This window comes from Gymnogyps californianus, chromosome 3, assembly GCF_018139145.2.
Source record: "Gymnogyps californianus isolate 813 chromosome 3, ASM1813914v2, whole genome shotgun sequence".
Taxonomy (NCBI): Eukaryota; Metazoa; Chordata; class Aves; order Accipitriformes; family Cathartidae; genus Gymnogyps; species Gymnogyps californianus.
In genome coordinates, this window is record NC_059473.1 from 26,141,734 (window position 1) to 26,157,729 (window position 15,996).

At 38.5% G+C, this 15,996-nt stretch overlaps 1 protein-coding gene across 1 annotated transcript in view; it reads right to left on the minus strand.

The window, feature by feature from the left end:
* HHAT (hedgehog acyltransferase) overlaps positions 1–15,996 on the minus strand; it is a 163,157-nt gene that overhangs the window by 62,404 nt on the left and 84,757 nt on the right. The window contains exon 11 of the mRNA XM_050893569.1: positions 8,321–8,465. Within this exon, the coding sequence (XP_050749526.1) occupies positions 8,321–8,465 (145 nt within the window). The remainder of the gene's footprint in view (positions 1–8,320; positions 8,466–15,996) is intronic.

The following is a 15,996-nucleotide window of genomic DNA, read 5'->3' on the forward strand; positions in this document are numbered from 1 at the left end:
GTTTGGCGGTATCATTCATTCCAGCTTCCACACCAAGCACATTGCTACCAGCAAGGTTACATCTGTAAGATGGGCTTGGCCAACCCACTACACCAACTGCTCATCGTACCATCCTACACTTTACTGGCATCATTACAATTGTAAGAAAAAGGTTGTATGAACCTTGCCCAAGTCATTGAAAATCTGGGGGCATTTTGCCTATGATCAGCAAAGCTCATTAAGTAGCAAACTTCTTGTCTTTTTTATAAAAAGCTGTAGACTGCCAAGAAGGCAGCACAATGTAGGAACAACTCCCCATTTTCTGTGTGCAGTGTAGTTTACTTAGTTCTGTAAGTCACGTACAACATAATGCACAACAGTGAACTCTGTACATGCAGTCATAGTGTAGACTCTCCTGCATTTTTGTACCTGTACATGCCATACGTAAAATAAAGGCTTTAACGTGGTATATGAGATGTAGGTTCTTTGTGACCGATTCTGACCCCGCAATTGTATTGATCCCAGTAGACATGTCTGTATATGTTCTGCGACTTTCTAGACAGAAGGATCTTTCTGCATTGATATGATTGCAGGATCAGGTCATAAGACTCTAAAGACAAATGGTAAACTATTGAGATTCAACAGCAACAGTTGAATTTAAACATAGCAGTGCTCCAATAGTTTTCACACAGAACAGAGGCTCAAACCAACATGATTCAACAGAAAATGGCAGAACATACTTTATTGTTTCAACTCTAAAGAAAATCCCCACAAAACATGTGAATATTTGCTTTTATACAGTTCTCATCCTTTGGGAGGTGAAGGGGGAAAAAAAAAATCACTGCCTCCTTATTACTGCAAACCAAAATTCATTTTTCTTGGTATTTTGCCAGTTCACTTCCCAATGAACTGCATCCACCAAGCAAGGTCACATAAATGATTGTAAAAACAAGTTTCCTTTGTGCATGAAGAGGAATGAATCATTTGGAAAAATGTGACATCTTCAGTACTATTCCTGCCACTATGCTATATTTCTCTAAATTATGCAATCCATCAATACAGCATTCATAAATGTATTTTTGGAAAAAATGACCTTAAGTAAGTTTCTGCATAACAGCAGCAAATGGGATTTCTCAGTGAAAGTGAAAATCTGGAGGAACAGGATCGCAGGAAGACCATATGCCAGCTACTCTAAAGCAGAAGCTTACAAACCAAAACAAGGGCCATCTGAAAACACAAATGACAACAACTCTGAACAGTCAATCATTGAAGCAGCCCTCCTTTTTCTTTCAGCTACAAAGAAATTTGAAGGAAGGCTTTGGAAGAGATGCACAGAATAGACAGCAAAGTATCACATAGCCACAGGGACGCCTCAGCTGACAGGTCTTGTGGCCTCTTTTGAGGTCTTTCACTACATGATTTCATTCGTCCTGCACCTTTAAGCCCTGTCATAGCTAGATATTTACAGATATCGCTGCTACCAATCTCAGAAGTTGTTGAAGGGCAATACGGCTCCTAATACATCATTGTATGTTATCTAGCAACACCTCAGAGTTAAAAAGTCCAACAAAACCTTGTTTAATAACAAGTTCTAACTACTTTGCTGCGACTCTTTGTTAGCTTCCTTCAGCCCTTAAAATGTGCTAACTCTGTTAACTAAGCTAACTAGCAATATTCAGATAGTTTCTGAAGGAGAGATGCTGTCGTATGAACTGCTGATCATCCCGAGACGTTTTTCCTACACTCATTATTGCAGCAAATGAGGCATATGATCAGCAACATATCTAATGGGTAGACATGATCTTACATGAGCCAGAGTAGAGCATACAACAACCAATACAGGAATCTCTCATCTTTTTTTGTTATTGACATCTCACACAGCAGTGGAACTACACAATAAGTAACTCGCAGTTTTTAAATGATTTAGTTGTTGAACATAGAAAGGCATCTCAACCACTAATATACAAGTGTTTTTTTGCAGAAAAAGGACCTAATTTCACTGCCTTCAAAATCAAGGGCAAAACTTCTAAAGGTAACAGCAGTCCAGGATGATGCCCTGAAGGATCCTGATACCCTTTCAATTCTCAATTCATTCACTATGTGATTTACATAAAACGAAACAAATATAAATTCTGAGAATAATCTTCAATACTGTGATATAGTGTAATTAGCAAACAGCATTATTTTAATTTAATGTCAGAAGGTAATAGTCTAATGTTTCTGCCAAAGCAAGCCAAAAATTCCACATTTATGCATGTTACACCAAACGTGTTACACCAAACTCTTTGGTTCACTCAAACCTCTGAATCTTGTGTGCCATTATCATGGAAATTCCCACTTGCAAATCAATGTCTAAGATGTCCCATGAAACACAATCTGAGATAGTGCTGCACAGCTGTGAAGAAGTCCAAAGGCTTTCTGCCTCCATAAAGGTCACGTAATTACCTAGTAGTGATGAGAAAAATCTTTTCTTTTCCCTATAAATTAACCAAATAACTGAATTCTGATCAGCATAAAACCTGATTTTGCTTCAAAGCAAGCTAAAAGGGAAAACTGGAGGCAAAATGAAGGCTTCACCATCTTCAATTAGTGAACAAATATTAGACATTGATAAATCAGCTTTAGTTTTGCATAGTACAACTGGTTTTAAATGCTCTCAGAAATTTATCTAATGAAATATTCATATACAACACTATGCATTTCATCCTAAATGCCAGAAAAAGAGCAAGTATGAAACAGCAAATAATTTCAGACTTCTCCATGAGTGTATTTGTCAGTAGTTTAAAATTGCACCATGACTTCCACTAAGTTGCACCTCAGCCACAGCACTATGGGCTTGTTTGGTGATCTGATGGGGGAAACTTCAAAAGGAAACTGTTATAAAATGTTACTGAAACTACATTTTTGTACATTACTATGGTCCTTAACTTACTGAAGAAATACATAAATCCAAACAAAAATCCTGTTGTGCTGTACACAGATTTCTCTTCTATGTAAACAGCTGTATCTGCTGATGAACCACCTAGAGAAAACAGGGCTTGGAACAGGTCTGGAGGCCATTCAGATGTTCCTCCTACACCACGATGAAATCAGTATTTTCTACATTGCTTGACAGATTTTTGTCTACCTGGAGACTGTCCTCCAGAGATGGCAATCCAACAGCTTACCTAGGTAATGTGTTTCTATACTTTCCATGCCTTACAGTTTCTAAGTTTCTCCTACCTCAACTAAAGCTTCCTTGCTACATTTTACAGTTTTTTTTCCTCCTCCTGACCTCACTGGCGATACAGAATAGCTTGTTAACCTTTTCTTTGCAGAAACTTCTATGTACCTATTTCTCCCCTCAATACTTTCCTCTCAAATAAAAACAATGCCATTTATTTCAGGGTCATGGCTCCTAGACTTCCAATCATGTTGCTGTATTTGCCTCTCCCTAATTGTCAGGTGATTTTTTTTTTTTTAAACTGCAGTAACCAAAACTGGACATATTTTAACTTTAACCTTCAGAACATCATGTAGGAGAAGAGGTTATTTTATGCATTTTACACTGCTGTCAGTGCATCTCGGCATAAGGTCTATTTTTGTTTTAAGTGGTATGATGCTGTTGATGCACGAAGTTTGCAATCTGGTAGAACAGTCAGACACCCTTCATTGCAGGACTTCTGCCCAGCCAGCCGTTCTGTACTCCTGCGGTAAATCATTTCTAACCAAGGGTGAAATTCACTCTTAGCTGGATGTCTACTAAAGGACACCTTCTCAAAGGTTGGACGTCCAATCTAATCTAAACTAGCCAGTACAAAATGCCTCTGAACACAGTGAAGAGTGACACTGCATCTCTTCCCATGCTAAGACAGATGTATGTGGGATGAACTGCCCTCAAGAGAGGCACGCCTCACAATTTAGCAAGGTAAATTGGATAGTTAAAGTACTGGTTTATAGTTAAATGATGGCTGTCCAATTTTCAGACAGCTATTCAAAGTAAAATACACCTGACATGCACTGTGTGCTTTCCTCATTGATCTGGGCTCTGTTCCTCACAAACCAGAGAAAGAGCAGGAAGCATTTTATACTTTTTTCACCCAATATACTTGTGTCCCCTCCCAGCTTAACGCCTTTGGCCATGCTTGCTAAGATAATTCAGCCTTTTAACCAAAAGCACTGCACAGCGCCAGTCCCAGGAGAGAGCCCTTCCAAAGAGAACCCCCCTCGTTGGAGCCTCTCATTTTAAAGTGAAGTATTAATTAATTACTCTGAATACAGGATTAAAACCAGTTTGTTATGTATAAGACATTTCTCCTGCTTTCTTATTAGAATGACACTGTCTCATATGAGAAAAGCCTTACCAAAAAAAGTCAAAGCAAATGCTTGCTGTAAGAACCTTTTTCTTTGTAAATAACTTACAGGGCCAAGTTAAGTTTTAGAAACAAGAACTAAGGCTGGTCCGAACAGTTTGAGACCAAATTTAAGAACAAACACTCATACATATAAGACACACACCCCCGCTCTCGTAATTTTGACAATAGTGATTTTAATGATGCACAGAAATTCATTTTAAAGCCAGATAAATTTAATTTATTTTTTACAAGATGAAAGCAAATGCTAAAAATACTGCTCCCTGGCATGTTCAAACGTAAACTCTCCTTGTCAGTGGTACAGGAGCTGTGGAAAGCACTGCCAAGGCACTGCAAAACAGTTCAAATATCAGTCAAGCAAGAATTCCAGGAAAAGAGAAGGTATAACTATGGCATGGCAAGGAGCATTGCAGCATCCAAAGCTTACCACACGTGAGAAAACCTCATCTAAATCTTGTTCCTAGAAAGCAATCCACAAAGCTTTGATAACAAAGGTAGCTCAGTTGCATGGTCCTCCTTGCACTGACTATGCTGTCCTGGGCTTTAACTGCTTTCATACCCATGTCCTCTCCTCCCCCCTCTGACAACTGTATAGATTTTTGATAATACTCAGTCTTTGCAAAAGAACACAGTAGATCCTCTTCAGTAACCAAAGAGCAAAACTAGAAGTGCATTTTCTACATCTTCAGCTTCAGTAAAACTTCCGTTTAGAGTTAGCCATTTTAAATTTGCATGTGTCACACACATGCTAATGGGAAGCTGCTCTCCAAGCACTGTTTTTAGATATTATACAATAAAATTCAATTTCTGAGTACAAAGTGCTATATGTTGGGCATTTCAGGTTATAAAATACTGATATTCTGAGGTTCATTTACTTGCCAGACCTGAAAATGCCATGCACAACACCTAAAACTGCACCTAAACCTGGAGATTTGATTTCTGCTCTGAGATGCATTTTATTGCTTGAGTTCAGCATATATTTTCTTGACTAATTTTGTTAGTGATCTACAAATGTCAATTATATTTACAAACTGTGAAATGCACATCTATTCTCCTATTGTCTTCCTACCTACCCGTATACATACAAATCTTTGTAGACGTAATTCTGTGGGATCTGAACACATGAAAGGAACTGACTATTCTTTGCAGCTGATGTGCAGGCGGACAGCTTTGTTTCCACAGCTCTCTATTACTTACCTCAGAGGGCCTTTATGTCACACTATTCCTGCAGAGCCCTCTGCCACCTCAGTCAACCAGTCTCAAGTCCTGCTGCCCAGATTGCTGAGAATGTATAGACGTCCTCCAAATGCAAATGTCTACTCTCTAGATTTGGTTTTAGAGTGGTGCAAAACCCTGCTTAGGTTTTCTAAACTAAGATGAATTTCAAACAGATCAAAAAGGTTTTAAATAGAGCAAGAATATTATTTTTAGTATTTTAACCTGGAATTCACCAAGTATCTTCTCTCTTCTTGATCCAAAGCTAACAATTATTGACTCAAATTAACTAGATACATATCTAGCAGATCTTAGTAATGTACTGGACATTATAACATTGCTTTGTCTACCAAGTGCAAGGACACAGATTTGGATATTATGTAGAGAAGAGGTTTGGGGGTCCTTTGCCAGATTTCTTGACTACTCTTCACAAGACACTGATGGGAGGTCAACATCTGTTCTAATCAAAGCTCTTCAACATCATAGTGCACAAGAGAAAATCTTCATGCATGGGAACTTTATACTGCTTGCATCACACCAGAAAAAGTGTAAAAATAAAAACTCAAAACAAACACCCTCCTGCCCCACAGAACACTCACCCACTACCACCACCCTTACTTCTTCAAACAAGTCAAGCATATCCCCATTTAATTTTTTATGAAGGTAATGACAAAAACTTGAGTTGAAGAGAAGCAGCTACGTCATCTCATCTGTCCTTGGGCTGACAAAGGAATGACTGAAGAGTATATATTGTAGTATTTAGTTTGGTCTGAAAATATTGATGAATTGGATTCACCAGAACAGTGCAGACTATACACAAATTTATTTATCTTTATTTTCAGCATTGCACTCTCCAAATATATGTGTAGATTTTTGTTACATCTCCTACAGACCAGCCCTTAAATTTACTTTAAATTGAAGACCATAGTTCTGAATATTCCTTCTGGATTTGACTGGCCTTCAATGCTCAGCATTTGTTCCATAGTAGGAAAACCAAAATGGAGCAGGAGTGTTGATGCAATAAAACCTTAGCAGATGTTTCAGTTTGAACACGTGAGTTGTCAGACCCGTAATGCAGTAATAGAATATGCTCACAGTCATCTGTGTGATCTAAGGATACAGGCATATAAAGCTTAACACTGAGATTTCTACTAGTAGAGTTATGAGCTGCACTAAACAAAAGCTTTTATGTTCTAAAAAGAAAGTTAATTTGATTAACACATCATGGAAACAAAGTTGCAAATGACCAAACTAATTTGCTATTCCTATCTTAGACACCTGGTACCTAATACTGAAGTAACTATACGTACTCAAGTTATATGCAGAGCCATAGACCAAAGAACTATTAAAAAACCCCCCACCAAACCAAACTTAGAAAAAACAATCAATAATTGATCTGGTTTAATTAAATATTGTTCTACTTGCTAAAACATTGCCCTTCATCAGATGCAAACCCCAACATTCTGCCAACTGCTAGCCCTTCTGAAGAGGAAGGCATACTTTCTCCATTTATAATATGCAAATTGCATTAAGAAAATCATTTGCATGAGGCTATAAGCCTGAAATGGACAATTTCACTAGTGCTTTTTTTTTTTTAATAGATAAGAAGTGATGTCTAACTTTACTTCCAAACTTATTCTCTCAGCTATTTTTTTCTACTGAAACTATTAGCCAACTAGCTGGGAGGAAGCAATTTAAGAGAAAATGAAGCCTTTTTAAGAAAACAGAAAACAAATCTTTTATGTTTTAAGAGCAAAACCCAAACATGAGCAAGTATTTCACCCCATCTTCCCTGCCCAATATTAACAAAAAGCTACATTTTTATGCTAAAAATGTACCTTTCTTAGGACTGTTTGAATGGTTTTTTGCTCAAGCTCAGAAGATAAATCGTTCCACTTATGTACATAACTTACTCTTTAATAGTTTCATTATTGTAGGATGCTTAAGTAGGACCTTGGAACTCCAGAGCTGACCTCTAAACCATTGCAAAGAATAAGAGGAGAAAACACTGCATGAAGGAGCAATAGACAGTGGTGGTCTTTGTAGGAGAACGCTTCTAGGCACAGAAGCCTATTAGTACTTCCCTCATGAGGAAGAAATATTCCTCTACAAGACCTTTACTTGACAATATGGAGCTCTGGCAGCAATAAGAACCTAGGCAGAAAACTGGTCCTGCTTACATTGAGCTCTGGCAAAAAAAAAATTAAAGCTGGATTTGTCTCCTGAGTCAGCTCACAGCACAACACTGCATACTGCTTATTCAGCAACACCACAGGCTGATACCCAAGTTCCCCTGTCCTCAAACCTTGTCCTCAATAGTCAGAAGGTCCCTACCCTGACAACAGATCCACTACAAAAAACCTTAATTGCTCAATTATGCTGTATTATGGAGATCTCATTCACTAACCTTCCACAGAATCTATGGGGTTGGCTTTAGTATACCTGTTCTTACTGATGTACATGAAATGCAGAGCAGAAAAAAAATCCAACCTGGCTAACTTGTCACACATTTATTATTTGATTTTCAGTGATTTCACTGACAGAGAAGCCTGGTAACTCTTTCTAGACTTGATGGGAGAAAGGCAATGTTTCTTTGTAGTCACACAGCCTGCATAGTTATTTAGATTTTGTCAGACAGATTTTTTGATGGTTTTGAACAGGAACAGAAAAAAGTGACTCCCAGTTAGTGCACTGAAAGAAGAACCTGGCTCAGCCCACCCAAGGTAATAGTTGGAAAGTTCTGTTATCTAGAAAGCACAGAAAAATAAACTTGCCTTCCATAAAGATCCTGTTCCAGTAGATTTTTCCAACGTGATTTCCTCCAAGAAATATTAGATTTGATAAAATCAGCATTGAAGTGCTAACAGATGCTAGGACAGCATGAAGTCGACGACGAATTCTTGGCGAGAAGAAACGCTCCTGAGGGGCAAAACAAAAGGTGTAGATGAAGTTAACAACTCCTACAATTTTTCAAGCAATGTTAGAAAAAGACATTGTAGTTACAACAAACAACTTTTATACAGAAGTTCAAATCCTTATGGAACAGATCCCAAAGCTTTTAAAATATCTAGCAGAACGCCCACCAATGCCATTTAAGTTTGGGTAAGAATTCACAATAAAAAGCCGCATTGAATCATAGTTGAGGTTGGAAGGGACCTCTGGAGGTTACCTAGAAAGGTCATCAAAGCAGGGTCAGCTACAGCAGGCTGCTCAGGACTGCATCCAGTCAGGTTTTGAATATCTCCAACGATGGAGACCGCACAACCTCACCAGGCAACCTGTGCCAGTGTTTGACTACCCTCACAGTAAAAAAGATTTTCTCACTTTTAAATGGAATTTCTTGTATTTCAGTTTGTGCCTGTTGCCTTTCGTCCTGTCACTAAATACCACTGAGGAGAGTCTGGCTTTGTTGCCTTCCCCCCTACAATTAGGTATTTACACTCATGGGTAAGATCCCCCCTGAGCCTTCTCTTCTTCGGGCTGAATAGTCCCAGCTCTCTCAGCCTCTCCTCTTATGGCAGATGCTCCAGTCCCTTCACCATCTTTGTGGCCCTTTGCTGGACTCACTCCAGCATGTCCATGTCTGTCTCGTAGCGGGGAGCCCAGAACCGGACACAGTTCTCTACATTCTATGTCTTAATTCTTTTCTTATTAAATGTACTCCTTGATGAATTTTTGCTGATGGACGTAAACAGTAACAACATACTTCCGGGGTGGATAATACTATCCAATAGGTTCCAATATGGAGTAAAGCACTTCAGTACAAAACAAACAGCATCAAACAACTTCAGAAGTCATTAATGCTTTGGTTGATTAATACGACTTCACTGAAAGATTCTAGAGTCAGATCAGAACCGGTTATCGCAACAAATCTTAATAAACAGATACTTCCATATAAAAAAGATTTAAATACACATGCAATCCCAATTTTTTTTCAGTGCAAATATTACTGCTCATGTTCATGAAGTGTAAACATCTGTTGTAAAGTTTTTGATACTGTTGTTCTAATGATACAAATAAAGTAGGTCTCTCTCCACCACATACTAGTTTACATTTTTCTGAATCTATATTTTGCATTATCGCCTGAGGTGAGTGCAGCATGGAGACTGCAAGAAGATGGTGAAAGAAGGATGAGAAAGTTTTAGCTTCCTCCAATATTCAGTTGTTAGAACAAATTTTAAAGAGCATTACAGCGCATCACAAGGAAATACTGTTTCATTACTGCATAACGAAAAATATCTTGTTCATCATGGCCCCAGGCTGAAAGCCTCTTTACATAGTGCCTGAATCTGCAAAAGACTGAATGCTTCATGTGAAGTGATGAGCATTTGTCAGGGCATGGGAACTATGGAAAATATCAGGAGCTGCTTAGCCTTCACATCATAAACAGTGATGTTGCAGAAAAAGTCTTGTGACTGCAGCATCAAAAAAAAAAAGAGCAGTAATTAATCTTTAACAGCTGCAGCCAGACCAGAATTCATGCTCAGATACCTGAAACAACATAAACATATGCTCAAAACAGACCTAAAAATACATTCCTAGACAATGAAATTGCTAGTTTTGTAAGCATCAAAACAAATGTTTCAACTGCTAGATTATAAAGTGACAAATCTTCAAATAAATTACAGTTACAAGCATAAAAATACAATTTTAACATATTACTGCAAAGTAGATTTCTGGTAAATTGAATGTTAGCCCCAGTCAGAACTATAGTGTATGAGTCAGTCTGAGTCAGCACAAAAATGAGGATAGATAAGCTTCAAGGAAAAGTACTCTGTATCAGGCTGTATGTGCAATACAGCAATAGTCAACCTTCCATACAATGCTAAGAAAAACATTCATGTATGTAAACAGAGACTGAGATTTTTCTCTGAAAATTCTGAATGAAAACTAGGGTATCATAGGAGAAGGGTAGAGAAGATGATTATATAAATATTCACAGACACCAACAGTTACTTAGTGAAACAACTTTTTCCCTTTCTAGTACTTCACATCTCCAAAGCTGCCCAAGGACTTCCAAAACGTTTTCCTTCAGTTCACACACAGGTAGAGGATATCTTGTCTCCTCCTGAAATGCACAGTATGAATGTGTGGTCCCATATATGAAAAATGTATGCCTTTTCAGAATGTATAAGTGTATGTACACAGAGAAAATGTTTGAAATCTTGTTATTAAATCCATGTTAACAACTAAGTTTAAATAAGAAGTTATGATCATGCTAGCTTGAACTTTTAGAAGTCACCAAACTTACCCTCTTCTTACATCATGCTAATTAATTCTGATTGAGTTGCAGCTTATCTATAGAGCATACCTTTCATTCTCCCTTTGTCTATCAAACTTATTTGTCAACTCTATAGAGAAACAGTTTTAATTAGGAAAGGGAAAAAAAAAAGAATATTCTAGTAAAGCTGTAGAAAGAGTTAGAGATGGACAACCTATCAGACAGCTGGTGTTGGACTGTATTTTCCACCAAGGCACTGATTAGACCTGGTAAGTTTGTGAGGTCTGCCTGTTTCACAACCCAAAGCAGTACAACTAAGACAAACAACATGAATAGCTAAAAAAGCTCTGCCACTTTTTAAATTAAAAAAAAAAAAAGAATACTGTTACTAAAAAAAGAAATAGAACTGTCACATTTAATACATCACCCTCTACAAAAGTGCTATATGTTAAACAATACAAGTTAACTGTAGTACAGACCATAAAAGCCTTTGGTCATTTATAAGGTATAAGGGAGTAGTTTAAGACAGAAACAGTTTAGACAAACACTGAACCCTTTCTAGGTTTTGCTGTAGCTAATTTTCCATTAACTTTCCTAGGCATTGATCCAAGAAGCTGTACACATTTTCCTGAGAGTCTTTGATGTCAATGCAGCTTTTACCCAGCTGCAACAAAGGTAAAAAAATAAAACATTCTTTAAACATCTCATGTCATCTAGAAAAAGCTAACTATGAAAGTACCTGAGCAGCTTATTGTGCTCAAATTAATACACTGGAAGCATTAATTTACACATGAAAAAGGACTGAGGCTGGTCTAGATAATCCATAATAACATTTGTGATTTAAATATCTACCAGCATGTGGATTTTTCTGAATATACAGCAAGTTGTTTTCATCAAAGCAGACAAAACTAAAAAAACCCTCCACGCCCACAACTCTTTATTATGCTATTTAATGTTTTTAACAATATGTTCCATTGCAACAATACAAGCAGCTGCTATAAATTTGTGGTGTTTCTCTGGATTCTACTGCTGTCTCTTTCTCTCTCCTCTTTTCCTGTTGGAAATACAACTAGAAGACAGAGTGGCAAAAGAGCACCTAGTGTTAAAACGACAATGAAGCCATGGCTGCCTGGCTGAAACTCTTATATTTGCATCCTTCCTCAATGCTCCATCTTACTTGTAATCTCGCATCAATACTTCATCATACTTTACTTTTAGTAATCACCACCACCCCCACCTCCCCACATATTGTGAAATAAACGGACTGTAGCATTTAAATTACACCAAAAAAAATAGACGTATTGTCAATATACTCAGTCCAAAGGCATGCGGCATGACATAGGAGGTGACTTACAAAGGTTGGCTCAGGCCACCTTCCTGGAACTGAATGGAGTTTAGGTTAATATTCCAATCCAATTCCTGCTGTAAATGAAGACCAGCCTCAGACATTTTTGTCAAATGTTGGGGAAAAACCGCTCTCTGCACATCATTGGGTCTAGCAAAATTTGCTACCATCAGATCTCTCTCAACTGGGCCTTCACAGTCATCTTACAAAAATAAACGATACTGTCATGCAGTGGAGTACCTTGAAAAGTAAATCTGTGTATGTGTTCGAGAGGGGTGGAAGACGACCGGTGTGAAGAGGATTTGCACGGTGATTTGCATGGTCCAAACACTCCCATTCCTAAATCCATTTCCAGTTACACATGCATGTCATATTTAGCCTCTTAGTGAAAACCAAGCCAGAAAAAGGAAGCTTGTATAATGGTTGTTTCTTAAGAAAGATAGCTTATGAAGGACAACACGTACCAGAATAGAACATTTAGGTTAGAATTAAGAGTCCAGTTAAAGGACATGGAAGTTTGAAGTCAGAGAGGATGCGAGAGAAAATACTCATTTCATTTGCTTTGCAAGGTAATTACGCCACTATGAGTGTGAAACAAACAAACGTGGCAGGAGAAGTGGCATCAGACAGCAGAGCATCATTTAGAAGAACTTCTCTCTAAGGTGAGTTAGAGCTAATCAACAATAGATTTGCATTTTCACTGATTTACAGGACTGTGTACAATGATACTACTGAATGGCATGGAGAGATGAAATTGAGGGTCCAGAAGTGTTTTTCCTAAATGCATTTACACCTCCTAGCTAGCCAACAACAGAGAAAATACTTTGGGGAATTCTGACCAGCATAAGTCATCCACCCGCCCATGTGGAAGTTGAGGAGACACCCAAGACCGAATTCTGTACGGCAGTCAAAACTAGGCAGTCCTATACAAAGTATCACACTGAAGTCTTTTACAGAAATATATTCCCCAGTATTTTATCAGCAACCCAATCCTACATCTTCCTACAGCAACCATTCTTGAACAACTTCTAGCAACAGTGGTGGCACCATGGTGATTTGGCATGTCCCAAATGCCCATTATTCAGAGGGCTGCTGAATCCATTTGCAGTAGCTTGTTCTGGGAGCAGGTCACACGTGCCACACTGTTTTAGGGAGGGCTCAGGAACTGGGGTGCATGTTTTCCACCACACTGCAAACCCAGCCTGATGACAGGGTTACATGTGGCAAGAAGCCTCCCCTGACAGACATTAGCTGGTAGCTCCTTGGCAAGTGCTCAGAAGATTCACAACACATCTCATTTATACAACTGCTCTGGGACGGATTAAAGAAAACTTCTACATAAAGCCAGTGACATTATCAAGCTTGCTCATACTAAAAATACTTTAACAAGTCCCATGTAAGGGAATTAAATTTGCTGCAATTTAAACAAGCATCCATCTTCATGGAGTAAAACAGAGATTCACAACATTTATTTATTTTTGAACTGCCTTTCCAGAGACTTGATAATCCAAGCACATGGCAAAATAAGAGCGTATGGTAAAACTGGAGTACCAGTTGAATATTTCTTATGGGAACATATGCACCACGGAATAAGACGGTCAGATACTATGGCCAAAGTGACATGAAACTCATGCTTGATACTACAAAACTGCAACACTACATATTACATTATTCTATTTTCATCTGACTGTGGTTTTTAAAGGGTTAAAATAATCTAGTACAATTTTTAGAAAAGCTGTCTTTTTTTAAACATATATTTAATTACTATCTGTTCTACAGATTTCATCCTCTCCCACTTAAACCTATCAGCCAACTTATCTGTAATAATTTTAAAATAAGATATACAAACTGCACTATTTGTTGCGTTGAAGAAATCAAGCAAATTAACTACCATGAATACAACACCTAGTCCTGCATTATCTTTCACTGCCTCTCCTAGTGTATGAGAGGGGAGTAAGTGTGCTTCCTATGGGTATTAAAGCTCCATCCTTTCAATTTCCTGAAGGTTTTTACTAGAGAAGCAATGCTTAAAAGCTAATGTAATGTTGACTCATCTTTATGTCTAAAAAAACTAAATGAACTATTCTTTGCAATGGTCTATTATATAAGGTTTGCAAGGATTTTTGGGGGGAGGGGATGGATGGGTAAAATGTTTGTGGGTAAAGTTGCTGCAGTACAAGAGGGGCACAGGGGGTGCCATTATGTGTATCAGGAAAATGCTCAGAAAAAAACCTCAAATCGCTTGCTGGGGTTCCTTTTACCAGTGCAATTTAAGGATCTGAACTTCGGTTTCCACCCTCCATTGCACCACAAATGAAGAGTAAGGCCTGAATTTGTTTACTTCTCTACAGAAGCAACAGAGACCACCCAGTCAATCTTAAAAGCGCTTCCAAGTGCTTTCTTTTAGGAAAAGTTCTTAGATAAATGACAGGCCAACTCTTCAACGTCTATTCCTGAACCCTGGTAAAAGTGTTCTTAGATAAATGACGGGCCAACTCTTCAACGTCTATCCCTGAACCCTGGTAATCACCCCATTACCACAAAAGTGAACACCTCAATGCACCCCTTGAATCTGGGTCATCCGCAATGCAGCCATTTGCCAAAAATAACGGGACAGCATAAAAACAAGAGCACGGGTGAAGAGCTGAAAGAGAGCGAGGAGCAGATGGGACAGTGGGAAGGGAAGCGACACATCCTGACTAACAGTTACCAGCTATTTTATCTATCTGCAGTTAGGCGCACCGAAAATGGAGGGCAGGGTGTGACTGAGCAGCTGGGGGAGCAGATGGGACGGAGGAAAGGCTGAAAATTGTGACAAAGCTCTGCCAAACAGAACGTCAATTTATTTAATTTTTAAAGTGAGCAGCAGAAATGAAGACTGGTTGGGTCCAAGCAGTGGGGCAACTTCTAAAAATGTTTGTTAACACACGTTGTCAATGGGTAATAGTGACAAAAGTGTGTTTGGGAGACTGCAGAAACGAGGGGAGGGACTACGTGTGCTCATTAGTGTTGGTAGAAGTTAGGCCCAAAAAGCAGCAAGAGCAAGGGAAAGGCAGCTGATGAGAGGCTGACACATCAATATAATACCTACTCCTGCACTCTGAAGCAGAGGGACAGATGTTGAATAGGATAAGAGTAGAGACTGTACCACAGAACAGAAAAGCAACAAAAATAAAAAATTCTAGTTGAATACACATGCAAATTATCAATTTATGAAATAATCCAAAAGGAACTGTGGAATCCCCAGAGCTGTAACAGCAACAAGATAAGGAACAGGCCTGCAAGCGGAAAGTGAAGAACGAGATGTGCTACCAGATCTTATCCATCAACAATTGCCACACCAAATGGAAGAATAAATTTAATTTCCCATCAACATATACTGTACCCTTCAGTAATCATGGCAATCATTCTTGTTTGCTCCATTCTTCATCTAGCTCGAACCCAGAACCAGTCCCCTTTACTTTCCTTTGCTTTATTTTTCTGGCATTTTATTTTCCTGCAGTTGTTCCCTCCCTTCTCCCCAAGCTGAACTGCAGCCTGAGGCCATCTCCTGTTTCTTTTCAAGGTATATACTTTCCTTCCAAAGCAAAGGTAAAAATTAGCTCCTGGAAGGTTCACACATGAAGGCGGGAACTGACAACATTTTTCAAAGAGACAGGATGATGCAAATGACCTGTAATTCCCTACATCACTCCTATAAAAAGAGGACCACACAATTAAAATCAAGCAGCTGTCAGTTAAGATCTATTTTCACAAACAGAACTTGCTTCTGAATTTAGGAATAAATGCTATATATAGTATTTGAGAAGATACTCATCTTCTCTATTGATGTCTTACTAAACATTCACTCAACAAAACGCTGTCTTGCACTAGCACCAGTTCAT